The 16,349-nt window shown below is 42.3% G+C and overlaps 1 protein-coding gene across 2 annotated transcripts in view; it reads right to left on the reverse strand.

Annotated features, from left to right (window-relative positions):
- Positions 1 to 16,349, reverse strand: part of RFX4 (regulatory factor X4) — a 163,925-nt gene that overhangs the window by 69,156 nt on the left and 78,420 nt on the right. For both annotated transcript variants that reach the window (XM_003783278.2, XM_003783279.1), the window contains exon 5: positions 2,485 to 2,546. In XM_003783278.2, the coding sequence (XP_003783326.1) occupies positions 2,485 to 2,546 (62 nt within the window). The remainder of the gene's footprint in view (positions 1 to 2,484; positions 2,547 to 16,349) is intronic.

Below are 16,349 nucleotides of genomic sequence, written 5' to 3' on the forward strand. Positions count from 1 at the left end.
TCTCTTGCCTCAGCCTCCCAAGTAGCTAGGACTACAGGCGCCCGCCACAATGCCCAGCTATTTTTTTTGTTGTTGCAGTTTGGCTGGGGCTGGGTTTGAACCCACCACTCTCAGTATATGGGGCTGGCACCCTACCCACTGAGCCATAGGCACTGCCTCAGAGTGTGTTTCTGAAATTAGCAACCACAGTAAAGCTGTTATTGCTCTGACCCTTTCTCAGTTTTTCTATTAGTTCTGTAGGGCGTATCAACACACTCTTCCCACTAGCCACACCCCAAATTTCTTTTGTCAAAGTAAATTTGTTGAGGAAGTTTCTCTAAAGGCCAAGTTGCAGAGACCAGAGTATCTTAATTGCCACTGGTTGAAGGTGTGACCAACCTTGAAGGATCCCTATAAGAGGATACAATAAAATTGACCAAACAGAATTTTTAAAGAAGATGCTTTTAGATTTTTAAAGAAGATGGACCAATTTGCCCATCTCTACCTTGAAGAAAGACCAAAACCAAATACAGATCAACAGATTCTCATACAGGGATACAAAAGGAAACTGTCTGCAAGTTTATGTAGGATGGGAAACCTTTCTGTTCTATCCTGACTGTCATTACTATTTCTACTCTTCTTAGAAATGTGCAATGATGTATTGGAACCAGTAATTTTTCAAATACTAGGAACTGAAGAAAAATAATTCATTTCCATTCATTTAATATCCTTCTACTCATCCACTCATCTATTTAACCCACATCGATTGATTGTCTACTGTGCACTCACTAGCAAATAAGAGTCTAGTTTTTTTATTTTATAGTCTTACCAATGTTGAAACCTCATTTTAAAACAAATAACCAGAACATTTTTAATTATAAATGAGGTTGGTTTTTCAGAATAGTCACTCTGAAAAATTTCTGGGAATTTATTCCAAGATATCGTTTGTTCAAAAATTTTCTGGGACTCTCTTTGGGAATTGGCACAAGAAATTCTAAGCCACACACAAAAGTTAGTCTCATTATTTTCAGAACTTTTTTTCCCAGTTTGATCACCCATTTTCTTTGCCAAACTTAGCCCCAAAGTCAAACCCACCCTTAAAGGATGGGAATGTACTATCCAGGGATGACAGGAGCTGGGGTGTGGGAGGGTGAGAGTGTTGCTCAGGGTGACAGGTTGGATATGTTTTTGAAACACACACACACATATATACATATATTTGTTTGTTTGTTTAATTTCACTGTTTTATAGGTCACTAGAGCTGACCTTCTCAACAGGGTCAAAACCTATAGAAATATTGCATAGTAAGTCACCCTCTAGTGGAGTCCCCATGCACATTAGCATAAAGGTTTGGAGAGGTCTTGCAGTAAATAAAGGTAGCTGTTCATTTCTTACCAAACATACATGACCACCTGCCTTTTCTCATAGGACACTTGGTAATGTCCAACAATTTTTGAAACATACTTTAATAAAGCCTGAGCTAGTATAGGATAAGATTCCTCTCCCCCTGACTCTCACCTGGGAACCATGTGTCCACACACATTCTTTATTCCTCAGGTCTTGTTAAAGGTCACCTCCTCAGAGGCCTGGCACAGTGGCTCGCGCCTATAATCCTAGCAGTCTTGGGAGGCCGATGTGGGTGGATCACTGGAGCTCAGGAGTTCAAGACCAGCCTGAGTAAGACCGAGAACCTCTCTCTACTAAAAATAGAAAAGCTAGCTGGGCATTGTAGTGCATGTCTATAGTCACAGCTACTTGGGAGGCTAAGGTGGGAGTATAATTTGAGCCCAGAAGTTTGAGCTTGCTGTGAGCTATGATGATGCCAGGGCACTCTACCCAGAATGAGACAGAGCCTTCCTTCGCCACTCCCCTTTTGTTATTCTCTCCTGCAGCTCTCTTTGTCACAATATTATTTTTTGGTCTGTGTTTCCCACCAGAATATATGTTCCATGAAGGCAGAGGATTGTAAGTGCCTGTGCTCCCAGTGCCTAACACCTTATGTCTGACACACAGAAAGGAGGAAACAAATCTCTGTTGGTTGGTTGGTTGGTTGGTTAATGAAACTGATGAATGGGGAGCAGTGTGTCCCTGAGTGCAGTGTAGCCACCTTTCTGCCCCATCTCCCATGCAGGAATCAGTATAGATTTACTTCTCTGGGTGACTGAATACTATTAGATCAGAGAATTTGCTCAAAACAGTCCAAATAACCTACAGCTAGTTCAGGAAGCCATAAATGATCCTTTAAAAGATGCCAAAATTTTATAAAATACACCTAAAAGCAGGCTGGCACAAAATCAGATTCCTTAAAGTGGCTGGGCCACATGGCCTTTGGTTTTTAAATGGCCTCTGTTTCAGGGGTCCTGGAGGAGCGGCCCTCCACATTTCCTCCAGGCACAACTTCCTCGGAGCCTGTGGACAGAGCTCAGGATGAAAAGCATGGGGCCTGGCCTGTCTGGAGACCCAGAGATGCGCACTCTGCAGGTGGAAAGGCTGTCGGGTGCTTACTTGGACTGTCCTCGGGTCCCGAGTCTTCTGGTGGTTAACTGAGGAAACTGCTGCCTTATGATCTGTAAGTCAACACAAGAATCAATTACCCACTGGGAAAGGAGGGAGCATAGCGACCAAGTTTTAAAAACAGCAATCTAAAGATGGGGGGCGGAGACATAGCTCGTCAGTTGCAATGACTTATTACGAGTCTGGCGGGACCCAAGAGAAGACTACCAGGGACAGGGAGTGCTGGCATAATTGTGGGGCTCTGGGTCCTGAGGGGCTTTCCTTGGCTACTCCACACTTCACCCCATCTATTCACATCAGAGGGAGACCACTGCTTGGTTCAGGATGTGCCACACCCCTGCTTAAAAGCCTGCAATACAGCTTCCATCACACCTGGAACTAAAAGTCACACTCAGCCTCTGAGACTGGCCCTGCTAAGCCTCCTGCCCTTCCTCTTACAACTGTCACCGTTTCTTTCTTTTCTTTTCTTTCTTTTTTTTTTTTTTTTTGCAGTTTTTGGCCAGGGCAGGGTTTGAACCTGCCACCTCTGGTATATGGGACCGGCGCTCTACACCTTGAGCCACAGGCACCGCCCACCCTTTCTTATCAGATCCCAGACATACTGGCTTTTTCCCCTTTCTTTTCCTGAAACACCAGCTTTGCTCCCTGCTTGGGGCCTTTGTGCTGTGATTCTCATTGCCAAGAATGCAGTGTTACCCAGAACTTCACAACACTGGCGCCTCTTACCCTACAGGCTGATGGACAATGTCCTCCTGCCCAGAGGCCTCTGACCAGCAAAGGTCAAGTGGCATAAGCTGTCTCTTCCCATCACAGGGCCCTGCCTTATGTCTCTTTGCTTAGGGCTATCTGAAATAATCTTGTTCACTTTCTGAGTGCTCAGTGTATATCTCCTCCTATCAGTATGTGTACAAACTCCATGAAAGGAGGGACCTCACACATTTTGTATTTGTTGAATGAAGGAATGAAGCCCTGATCCCTGCCTGGAGAGAATCCTTTCCCTGTCTGCAGAGTAGATGATAACTGCTATTATCCAGGACAATCACACAGATTCACAAGAAACTGGCAGGAGAGACCATCTCCCAAGATGAAATCATAACCAAAAGGCCTCTTTGGGGTTTACAGAGAAGTTTGTGGAGAGCAGTATAGTGTAGGGGTTATGTGCACGAACTTTGGATCTAAATTAGATTAGATCTGAGCTCAGTCATTTGTTAGTCTGGGTACACTTGGACAAGTTATTTAATATTCATGTGACTCAGTTTCCCCATTTACAAAATGGGAATGATAATAACCTGTACCTTAGGGAGTTCTTGTGAAACTTTAAAAAGTAACTGTATATGAATAATTGTGCCTGACACTTAGTAGATACTCAGTAAACATTACCCATTATTACCACTGATTATCCTGGTGACTCATTCCCTTAACTTCCAGAGACTTTTTAGTTCTAACCAGATTCTTCCAGACTTTCTTCGCTCCTAGTAGAGCACTGAGCATGCAGGCATGGTCAGAGAGCCTACACCCTGGCCTTCACGAGAAGAGACGCTGCAATTGATTTCTTACTGTTAGGCATGAACCTTGAGTGCTTTCTCAGGATAGGGGGAAGAATCTCCACTAGTCCATCCAGACCTTTATCCACACCAATATTCTTACTGATTGATTAGCTCCTTCACCCAACAAATGTACTTTAACCCTGTTAGTTGTTTGGACATAATATTTAACCTCTCTGTCCCTTAGTTTCCTCCTGGGACATCTGAGGACTTAGGTTATGTGATTATCCTCTAATTAGGGGAATAAGTAATGGTAGGGGAATAGGTGATGGTGGCCTCAGCTAGACTGGCATCAGTGGGGAAAGAAGTGGAGAAATGAAAGAGGAACTGAGAACCTGGACCAGGTGGTGTGAAGACTGACCCTTTCTGCATTTTAGGGAGTTGACCGTCTCCAGTGTGGAGCATGGCTGGGGTGGAATTTCCTCAGCTGAAATGGGTGGAAAAAGATGCACCTTGGTAAGGTGACCAGACATCCTGCTTTTGGCGGGACAGTCCCAATTTTTAACAATTTGTCCCGCATCTCTCTGTGTTTTAAAAAAGTCCCAATTTTTGGAAAGAATACATGACAAGCTAGGGAATGGAGGGAGAACGGGAAGGGAATATACAGTTTTTGGCTGCCATGTGGCTATTTTGCCAGGATATGAATTTCATATTATTTTTGTTAATTTTATAATGTTAAACTTTAATAATAACAAATAATTGCTGAGAACTGATTATCAAGAACTGCTTATCAAAGTTCGCATTGTTGATCAGTTCTTAGAATTCGATCACCATTGTTTGGATTTAATGAACAATGGCATTTATTGGTATTGGCAATGACGAAAACATTTTGTAACTGTCTCTCAGACAATACACACCGTATTGCGTGCTAGTGCTAGTTAAACAAGTGTTGTCAACAAATCAGCTATTCAGATAATTTAGGTAAGTAATTTATTTATTTATTTCATGAATTTAGCAGACAGTACTCATATTATTTATATTTTATAGTGGCGGCAGCAAAAAGTCTAGTGCCAGCCTTGAAAGTGACACAACTTACAAGGTATCATTATTAAAAAAATATATTGACGGCTCTGCGCCTATAGCTCAACCGGCTAAGGCGCCAGCCACGTACACCAAAGGTGGCGGGTTCGAATCCCCAGCCCGGACCCGCCAAACAACAATGATGGCTGCAACCAAAAAATAGCCGGGCGTTGTGGCGGGCGCCTGTGGTCCCAGCTACTTGGGAGGCGGAGGCAGGAGACTCGCTTGAGCCCAGGAGTTGGAGGTTGCTGTGAGCTGTAATGCCACAGCACTCTACCCAGGGGGACAGCTTGAGGCTCTGTCTCAAAAAAAAAAAAAAAAAAAAAAAAAAAATATATATTGACAAGGAAAAGGTTAAATCTTGGGCATCAGCAAAAATCACAATAGAGAACAAATGGTTAGAAATATTTCATCATTTTGAAACAAACCATTTTCCATAGAAGAATGCACTAAAAATTGTGGGATACACACTGTCCTTACCAGGAACTAATGCTGCGACTGAACGTGTTTTTTTCTACAGTAAATAAAGTGTGGACATCAGAAAAATCATAATTAAGTGTTGAGACTTTGAAAGCCATTTTATGTATGAAATATAATTTAACAAATTCTTGTGAAAATTTTCATAATCTTTTAAACAATGACAGCAATCTACTAAAAAAATTCACTTGAATGAGAAATATGCCAAAGAATAAAATAATGCTATACATAATTTTTAATGTATTATATTTGTAAATTGTACTATGTTGAAATTAAAAAATATATATTACAATACTATTTTTGCATTCTATGAAAATTTTTGTTGCTCCATATAGACCAAATTTTTAATTAAGAATCCCCCCCACTGCTGTCAATGGTGTCCCACTTTACCAATGTTAAAATCTAGTCACCTTAACCTTGTGGGCAGCACCTGTGGCTCAAAGGAGTAGGGCGCTGGCCCCATATACCAGAGGTGGTGGGTTCAAACCCAGCCCTGGCCAAAAACTGCAAAAAAAAAAAGAAAAGAAAGATGCACCTTGCAAGGATGTTTAGTGAATCTAATGTGATGGCCTCACAAAAACACTTTCAGAAGTGAAAAGAGCTTTTAAATTATTATGTCATAGAGCTATTTGTGAACAAAGTGATGTAATGATTCTCTGAATTCTTGAAGGGTATCACTTTCATAGGCAATGTACTCTGCTATCTTTAACCCTGACTTCTGGAACCCGAGAACCTGGTCTTTTCACTTTATTTATATCCCTTCTCAAATCATTGTGACTGCAGGAAAGTGCAGTATTGAAGATGTGGTCAATAACCTGAACTCCTTCCCCATCATGCAGCCTAAGACCACATCCAGGTTTGGCAGCCACATCACCTCAGGCTTATAGTCCCTATGGCAAGCCCTCCAGATGTTCATCACATGCATGGCTTTGATACAGGATTTGATACAGCTGCTCACAAAGCTACAGTGCTGAACAGACATAGATAATCAGGTAGAGACAGAAAATAGGGAAGGATAAAAATGGAGCCGGGAGAATCGTCACATTGGTTAAAAGTGGGCTATGATTTGGGTTCTGAGTTATGTAATCACCCAAGCAAAAAAGATAATACAGTAGTGTTACAAGAGTCTGAGTAAGTGCATGCTAGTCGCTTAGGAAAAGCAGAGATTTTCCTATGTTTAGGTCTGGGAAATTTCTCTTATGCAAATGGACACAGCAGTAAGGTACCATGTTTAATGCTCTGATATTAGCAGACGTTTCAAATGACAATATTCAGTGCTACAAAAGCTGTGGCAGAACTGGAATACTCAGACAGCTGATGACATAATTTATTAGTATAACCCTTTCCCAAAGCATTTTTACTACATATGTATGTATATTAAACCACAAAATACTCATACTTTTTGATTTGTTAATTCCAAGGAAATAACCTAAAATAAGAAAAAACTCAGTGTGGGTTTATTAATGAGAGTGAAAAACTGGAAACAACATAAATATCCAGTCACAGCAAACTGGCTAAATACATAATAGTATATAAACTAAATAGAAATTATGAAATAGACATTAAAAATGATGGTAACAAAGACTATGGCACGACACAGAAAATGTTTATGATATAATGCTAAATGAAATAGGAGATCCCAAATGACTATGTTTATGCTATAATTATAATTTATATTTGTACAAATATAGGAATGAATAGGAAACATGGAAAAATGAAAATAGGTATTTGTTAAGGTAGTGGAATTGTGGGTACAACAAAAAAATTTTGTGTATATGTGTACTTTATCAACATTTTTATTTTTTGCCAAAAGAAAAGGATTTTCTTTTTATAAATAGAGCTACTTGACAAAGAAAGTTCTAGATAATTTTGAAAGAATCACAAAAAATCTACCAAAATGTTACATTGGTCATCTGTCTTTCTTTTTTCCTTTCTTCTTTTCTTCCATTCTTTCTTTCCTTTCTTTGCTTCCACCCTTCCCTCCCCTCCCCTTCCTTTCCCTTCTCATCCTTCCCTTTCTTTTACTCTCTTTTCTTCTCTCCCTCCTCTCATTTCTTTCTTTCTTCCTTATAAATCACTCTCTATTTCCTGTAATCAATATGTAGATAATAAAAGAAAGCATTTTTTGTTTGATTGTTAGGCCTTATTATTATTTGATTAAAGACACCGGACTGGTGGGGCACGGTGGCTCACACCTGTAATCCAAGCATTTTGCAAGGCTGAGGCAGGGGGATCACTTGAGAATAGGAGTTCGAGACCAGTCTATGCTAAGCTAGAGTGAGACCCTGTCGCTACTAAAAAAAAAAAAAAGAAAGAGAAAGAAAAAAAAGTAGTTAGACTTGGTGGCATGTCCTGTAGTCCCAGCTACTTGAGAGGCTGAGACAGGAGGATTGTTTGAGCCCAGAAGTCTGAGATTGCACTGAGCTATGACAGTGCCACGGTACTCTAGCCTAGGAGACAGAGTGAGACCCTATCTCAAAATAAAAACAAAAGCAAACAAACAAAAAAAACACACAAAAAAAAAAAAAAAGAAAAGAAAGAAAAAGAAAAAGAAAAGAAAACATACAAAAGAGGGAGAGACTAGGCCAAATTCTGGAATCTTTCTAAGTGTTAGTCCAAATGGTACCCTACCCACTGTAACATCCACAAAGCAAACAGGCAGAGCCTCTGCTGCCTGGTCCTAGGTTAGGGTACCAGGGGTTACAGATGCTGGTCTATAGATGCACCAGAGGGTCTCTGGGAAACGAGGACTGGCCTTCTGGAGCCATTTGTTTTACTTCTGCAAGGCAATAAAATGTATAGTCTATATGTTTGTATGACAACTCTATGCCCTGTAATCTTGAGAAATTATTAAGAGAATTGGGAAACAGTGATAGATGTACATAGTGGTTAGGGACCCAGCCTTTGGGATCGGGCTCACCCAGGCTCCAGTCCTGGCTTAGGCACTGTACCCATCACTTTACAGGAATTATCTGATTGATCATTGCGACAGTCTAGTGTCAGGTTCCATTGCTATTCCATCTGGACAGGTGAGTAAACAGGCTCAGAGAGGCTAAGTAATTCACACAAAGCCACACAGCTCACAAAATGCAGACATGTAATTTGAACATTGACTTGATAGCCTACCACAACATTATGATGGCTTCTGGATGAATGAAAGTGTACCCAGACTCTTTTCCCTTAACAGAAACCTTTATTTCTCTTATGTCATATTTGGGCATTTACATATCAGGTAGGTACATTTGAGGAATTTAATGACTTCTTGTTCCTATCTCCTCTTCAGTGAAGGATTATTATCTATTCCCCCTCACCCTGAGACTCCTGGAAATGTTGTGGTAGCCCCTGCTATGGACAGAATCCAAGAACCTTGCCCCCAATAGGCTAGAGACAGTGGGAGACAGCTGAGGGGACAGTGATGTCAGCAGGCAATCTGGTGTCTCCCTTTAGATGAAACCTACTCATATCCACTAAAGTGGAAATCTGGCAATTAAACACTTCTGCTTGATCATCACTTCTGCTTTAATCATTCTGTTTGATAGTTGAGGTCCCCAAATGGATTTACAGATGGAATGATCCATACCATTATCAGTCCACCATACAGAGGCCTCTCTCTAACAAATCTCCATAGCCACCTGACTCAGCAGTCTCCTTTGCCTAAAGCTCAGACGCCACTTTTTACTTCCACCTTTTCTCTCTAAATTTCCTTGTGTGAACCCCACATTCCATCTGAATCAGACCACCTGGTGCTGCACCATTCTCTGAACACTTCCCTGGTCCACATCTCTGCAGACCGGCAAGTCTCTCTCCTCTCTCCAAAAAGCCAGCTCACCCGCCAGCATGCACACCACTACCCAGGAGCCTTTCCAGATTCCCTGACCACATCAGAGCTCTCCCTTTTCCAAGTCATGACTGCACCTGCCACTTTCAATCTGTGACCGAGGTGCACCCTCTCTTCATCTTCATATATCCTGATTCTGCCCACATCCTCCCATTGCCACCCATCCTGGGATCACGATCTCACAGGTAGGTTGCTGCAATGCTCTCCTCATTGCCCCTGCTTCCAGCCATGCTCTACCATGACCACTTCTCCATAAAGCCTCTAGTCAAAGTCCAGACCTGCCAGGGCCTGGCTGCTTGGCTCTGTCTTCATTCCAGCTCACTTTCCACCCTCTGTGCCACAGCTGCACAGAACTTCTTTCCAAGTTTCATGAGTGTTCTGTGCTCTTTTATCCTCAACCTTCCCACAGGCTATCCTCATCATCTGGACTCTTTGCTCCATGTCCTTTTGTCTACCTTATGTCTACCACAACATTATGATGGCTTCTGGGTGAATGAAAGTGTACCCAGACTCTTTTCCCTCAAATGTCAGCTTGTACCTTATTTCCTCCCATAATTCTTCATGGTTATATGGGCCATAGAATCTTTCGTTTTTAATGAATGAAACTGACAAAAACTGTGGGCCAGTTGTGGTAGCTCATGCCTGTAATCCTAGCATTCTGGGAGGCCGAGATAGGAGCCAGGAATCTGAGACTTTGCAGGCCTTTGTAAGCACGTCCTTGAGCTAGGAGTCTGAGACTCACCTGAGCAATAGTGAGAATTTTGACCAATCCCCACTCCAAAGAATCTTTATAAATAATCCACAATCTACTCAGCTCTATAAAGTCCTTACCTAGGCCTATGGGACTCTCCATGGAGAGCTCATTTTTTCATTTTCTTCCCCTCATTCAACAAACTACAGTCACTAACTTTACCAGCTTGACTATAGGCACATAGTTTGGATTCATTCAGTAGGGACCCACTAAGCACCTATGATATGCTGCACATTCTGCTAGGCACTGAGGAACACAACACCAAGCAAGGCAGAAACTGCCTCTGTTGGAGACGCTTACATTCTAGCACGAGAAGACCCCAAATAAGCCAATGTTTTTTTGATAAGTGCAACAGAGGGGAACAGAAAAGCAGGGTGAGGGAAGGAGAGAATGTGGAAGGGGATGAGGTTTTGTTTAGGGCGATAAGGACTTGGTGATAATGTGGCATCTGGGTAGTAAGCTGAAGGAAGTGAGAGACTGAACCCTGTGGATATGTAGAAAGAAAGTTCCAAGAAGAGGGAAGAGCCTATGTGAAGGTCCTATGTGGGAGAGTGCTGGTGTGAGTATTTCAGGAAGAACTAGGAGGCCACAGTGGCTAGAGCAGGTGGTAAGAGAGAGGTTGGGGGCTGTGAGGGCTGGTGGGGCAGGTTCATGTGGGTCTTTGCAGCCCTTTGCTTGTACTCTGAGTAAGGTGGGAAGACTTCAGGGGGCTTTAGGGAGGGAGATGAGGGAAGAGATCTGACTCCCTGGCTGCTGTGTGGAGAAGTGACTGCAGGGGCAAGGGCCAGACTGGGAGTCCAGTTGGAAGGCTATAACAGTAGCACAGGCAGTAGGGAAGGTGGCTGAGTACCTTAATTCACTGACTCAATAAATGAAAGAATGAATCCTTCTTACATGAATTCACTGACTCAATGAAAGAATGAATGAATCTTTACTCTTTTATGGGCCATTGAAGTTGTCACTAGGGTTGTGTTAATGTAAATAATGCTACATGCAACAGCTATGTACATAATGATTTCTATTTATTATTATTATTATTATTTTTTGAGACGGAGCCTCAAGCTATCCCCCTGGGTAGAGTGCCATGGCATCATGCTCACAGCAACCTCCAACTCCTGGGCTCAAGCGAGTCTCCTGCCTCAGCCTCCCAAGTAGCTGGGACCACAGGCGCCCGCCACAACGCCTGGCCATTTTTTGGTTGCAGCCATCATTGTTGTTTGGCGGGCCCGGGCTGGGGATTTGAACCCGCCACCTTAGGTGTATGTGGCTGGCGCCTTAGCCGCTTGAGCCACAGGCACTGAGCTGATTTCTATTTATTATTATTGCTACTTGGTTTTAGGTTTTCCCTTTGTAATAGTTTCTCATAGAGCTGCTCTGATTAAAGGGGAGAAATATTTCAATGCTCTTTTTTTTTTCTCTTGAGACAGAGTCTCACTCTGTTACCCTTGGTAAGGTCCAGTGGCATCAGCCTAGCTCACAGCTCTGGAGCTCAAGGAATCCTCTTCCCTCAGCCTTCCAAGAAGCTATATAGTCACAGCTTCTTGGGAGGCTGTGGATCTGGCTCTTACTCAGGTGGTCTTGAACTCCTGAGCTCAGGTGATCCACCCGCCTCAGCCTCCCAGAGTGCTAGGATTACAGGCATGAGCCACCACTATACCTGGCCTTATTTCAATGTTCTTAAAACACACTGTAAAATTGCTTTCCATCAAGTATAGGAAGGCATTAGTACTTTTAAAGAAATGTACTAAATTGAAAAACAAGAAAGGTTTTTCTTCCATTTGGGAGTAGGATCATAAGGCTTGCTCAGTTTATCTTGCAGGCTTATAACAGAGTGAGAGGAGTTAGACCGGGGTTCCCAGAACAGTTCCCTGGGGCTCCATCATCAGGGGAGTGGGTCAGGGTGGAGCGCACACTCATCCTCAACAGGCCACTGGCTGGAGGGGAGCAAAGGAGGCTGGGAGGCCTCCCTGCCTCCCTGTGACCTCTTCCTCTGGTTGCCATCCTTTCCTAGCCCTTTCTCGTTACTGACAGAGTTAGTTCTCTATACTTCCATCCTTTCATGGATTTTTAGAAGCTCCTCATTCAATCCACTTTGCAGGCTTTTGTGGTACATTATGCTTTCCCCAGCAATGCATCTGGGTGGTTAGAATATTTGGTTTTGTTTGTGAAAATTCTTTTGCCTAAAAATATTTGATGGCCAAATCCTTTCCTCCTCCTCCAAAAAGAGAGAAAGGCAATTTTCAGACTAGGAAATAAGAGGAAAGGAAGTTTGTTAGGAGCAGGGGAGGGGGAAGGGTGGAGGCGCTGCCCCCACACCACATTCTGCCCAAATGGAGGTCAGGACTTTTCCCACTCTGAGCAAAGAAAAGAGCTGCTGCGGAGAGCACCTCCTCCTCGCAGCTGCAACAAAAACCTGTGGGAAGGGGGTTTGGCTTTTTTTTTTTTTTTTAAGTGTTTCTTATGGGCTGCAAATTACAAATTATTCTCTTCTCCTTTCACCAAATAATCCACTGGTGCCTGAATCTGAAAGCCCAGCACAATTTAGTTTGAGTCTCAAAATGCAGGGTCGGTTCAGCCCCACTAAGGCTGCTCAGCTTTTAATTTCTGGAGCAAGACTCAGCAAACAGTAAAACACTTTTGTGGAGCTGTGAACGTTGAGCTTTGCTGTGTGATAAATGAGCAGACAGGCAGGCAGCCCCTCTTTCTTTTTTTGTATGGATTCAATGAAGCCTGCCTAAAGAACACCACATGCTGTTCTAGCTACTGATCTAACATTCCGCAACATCCCAGCCTTCCAAATTCCCTTTAATTACTCATGAATCCCACCCTTCTCTCTTTCAGCCTGGACAGACAGAGAGCGGGGGGCTCCGTGGGGCTGGGGGTGGGAAGCAGAGCAGCTCAGGAGAACCACTCTCTCGGGAGCTGCAGGAATTCTTTTTTAGGTGATGGTGGTCATGTTCCTCATCTCTCCCATCCATTCTTCTCCCCATACACCACGCTCTCAGCTGAAGGTAACCCCGCATGTGGGATGCCCTTATATAACTTTGTGGGTGCAGGTTTTTAAAAGACACGAGTTTTAAGCAGGACTTCTCTCCTTTAAGATGAGGAAGGGAAAGAGGGAAAAGAGGAGCTGACATCCACTGAGCATTGCTAGGCACCAGGTCCTAAGTGAGGTGTTTTATACTGGTATTAAATTGTCTCCTAAATACGACACTGGAGTAGAGTATGATGATCTGGTTCTACAGTTGAAGAACTGGGGTCTAAGGTGATTCAAAGCTCCCTACCCTCTAGTCTCTGGCCCATGGAAGAAACAGGAATCTGAATCTACTGACTTTAGCTTTCTTTACTTTGGCTATACACACACACAGAGCCAGTGAGGTGTCCCATGGCCTCTCTTGATATTACCTCCAGAGACACCTCCAGAGCCAGGTGGGAAGCCACTCAGTCTCATCATGCTACAGACAGATTTTGACCCCAGATCACATGTTCCTGACAAACATGGTCCCAGACTTAGTCATTAAACTTCTGTTTGTTTCCAGAAATTCAGTCCACCCTCAGCAAGCAAAGACTCGCTACCAACAAGAAGTAGTCTAAAAGAAATCCCAATGCAATGAGATAAAAATAAGAAGATATCCTTCCACACCTTGAAAGAGATAAACTCATGCACATTTACAGAGTCAAGTGTGCTGAAAACAGTTTCTAAATGAGAGCTACTGAGTCTTAGTTCAGAGGTCATTTGGATGTGGGAACAGAAGGGTTTTTTAAGTAGGAAGAAACTAGAAATTTAATATGTCCAGTGCCTGTTTTATTACTATGCATTGTAGAAATCTTGTGGCTTCTTTTAAAAATCATAAGAAATAATTCTTTGAACAAGAGAGAGAAATGATTAGGGAAAGAAGTTGATTAAAGGGATCTAATTGTCACAAATTTAAATCTAAAAGCAGAATACTTGTTTTCTTTTTTGACAATAAAACTAGCCTCTTTTTCAGAGAAAAAAAATAATTAAGACCAGTGGTATGAAGAGGTTTTTAAAAATCCTACCTCAATGCTTCCATCTAAAAATGAGTGTTTTACAGAATAATTTCACCATACTTATACAACATTATCCATTGAACAAGTTTTTGATAGCACTTCCAGGATACTAGGGGGTTACAGAATGCTGCAGATTGCACAAGAAACTCCCCAAGAGAAACTGCAAAATCTCTGTAAGAAATTCATATAGAGTGCAATAAGACATAAGTGGAATTTCAGATCAAGAGTATGAATTGACAGAGGAGTCTGTGAAAAGCCCTGGGGCTAGAGAGGTAACAGTGAATTTGTTGTACCTTGAAGGGTACAACAGAAGGTTATTACCAAGAAGTTCCAAAATTTATAGGTGAGCCCAGTGTTGTCCTCAGGCTGACTGGATAATGTGTCACGTGTACATGAGAAAAGACAGTCATCACGCACTGATTTAGCTAGAAGGAGGTGAGTTACATAAGATACAGGTTAAGTTAAAAATGGAATAATTCTGAAGATAATAATGAGAGAGGGCGAGGGTGGTGATGGCAGCATGTGTGTGATGTAGGAAATTTTTAGAACAATTGTTCTCAAAATTATTCAGAAGGAAAAGCACCTAGAAGGGTAGAAGATTAATATGTTAGCGATGATGTATTAAAAACATGATACGTTGAAGTCATGAAATGTTGCTGTAGTAAACTGAAATCATAATTATAACTAACAAGCGTGTTTATTCTGTTTACCCTGCACTGTGCTAAGTAGCCCTTTATAGTCATTATCGCAACAATTCTCCAGGTGCTTTAGCATTATTGTATTTTACAGACAAGGACACTGAGGCCCAGAGCTGTTAAGAAATTGCCTGAGCTCATGCAGTTGGTAAGAGGAACAGCTAAGGTTCAAACCCAAACAATTTGACTTTAAACTTTAGAGTTTTTACTGTGCTACACTAAAACAAACAAACAAACAACAACAAAACCCCCAATCTGTTAAAATAACAAAATATAAATAACCAATTAGAACCCCAATGTGTTAAAATAACAAAATAACAGCTTGACCCCAAGAGTCTGAGATTGCTGTGAGCTATGAGGCCACAGCACTGTTCCAAGGATGACAAAGTGAGACTCTGTCAAAAAAAAAAAAAAAAAAAGGTTAAGAAAATCAAATGCAAGAATTTAAAATGGAAAAAAGTCTATCCATGTGCTTATTTTTTTTCCTTTGAAAATTGGGAAAAAATCATCACTGAAGGATCCTAAGGATACCTCAAGAGTTCCCCCATCTGCTGCTGTGTCCCTTCAGGGCTGTGCAAGTGACCCTGGTCAGGGTTCCCACTAACAAGTGATGGGGGGTGGACAGATTGGAGGGACTCGAGGAAGAGGGATACTGTGTATAATGAGGGGGGTGGTCTTTATCCCCATTTCCCTTGTAGGTACATGCAGCTGAAGCACAGGTCCCCAAAACACATTTGGCTTTTTTCCTATTGCTCAAGGATGGCCAGCAAGGAAGAAGGAGCCAAATATCCAAGGAAGAGCCTCTCATAGCCCTAACTGCCAATTACCTCAAGTCCTCATTGGAAAAAGGCAGGATGTAAAATAAATTCAATTCATTTAAGTATATCTGTTGCTCAGCTTCCCTTTCTGCAGTCGCCCTATCTCTGCCTGGTGCTTCTCCCCAAAACCACTGCCACCCAGTCCAGCTTGGTGAGAGATGGCCAGTCCTGGCACCAAAGTATGGACTTGGGAAGATCACTTAGTCCCTCTGAGTCTTAACTTCCTCCTCTGGAAAGTGAGGGCATTGTACCAACAGACCTCTAAGTCTTCTTAATAGATTAAACTCATATCTATCGAAGGGCTATAAGTGATAGGCATTGAAGAATTATCCTATCATGTTCTAGTTGCATTCCTAGACTTAAATGCAAGGAACTGAGAAATCTGAGACACAGACCTTTAGGAAAGAGATATTTCTGAGGCTAAGTAGCTTCTCCACATATTCATATTACATAATGTCATAACTGCCCTAGTGCCTATCTATAAATCTGCCTTTCCCTGAGAAGTTCAGAAAATTGCTTTGCCTAAATCATGTCACCCTCACACAGTCTTAAGCGATTACATCGCACCATCTGTGTTACTTGCCATGAACTTGTAATTTGGGAGAACACCCTACATTTTTCCAGGGTCCTGAACTCCATTTCATTGTAACACATGAAAGAATGAGTGGGTGCTTGAGACGC

This window comes from Otolemur garnettii, unplaced genomic scaffold, assembly GCF_000181295.1.
Source record: "Otolemur garnettii isolate 467f Iridium unplaced genomic scaffold, OtoGar3 scaffold00007, whole genome shotgun sequence".
Classification (NCBI taxonomy): domain Eukaryota; kingdom Metazoa; phylum Chordata; class Mammalia; order Primates; family Galagidae; genus Otolemur; species Otolemur garnettii.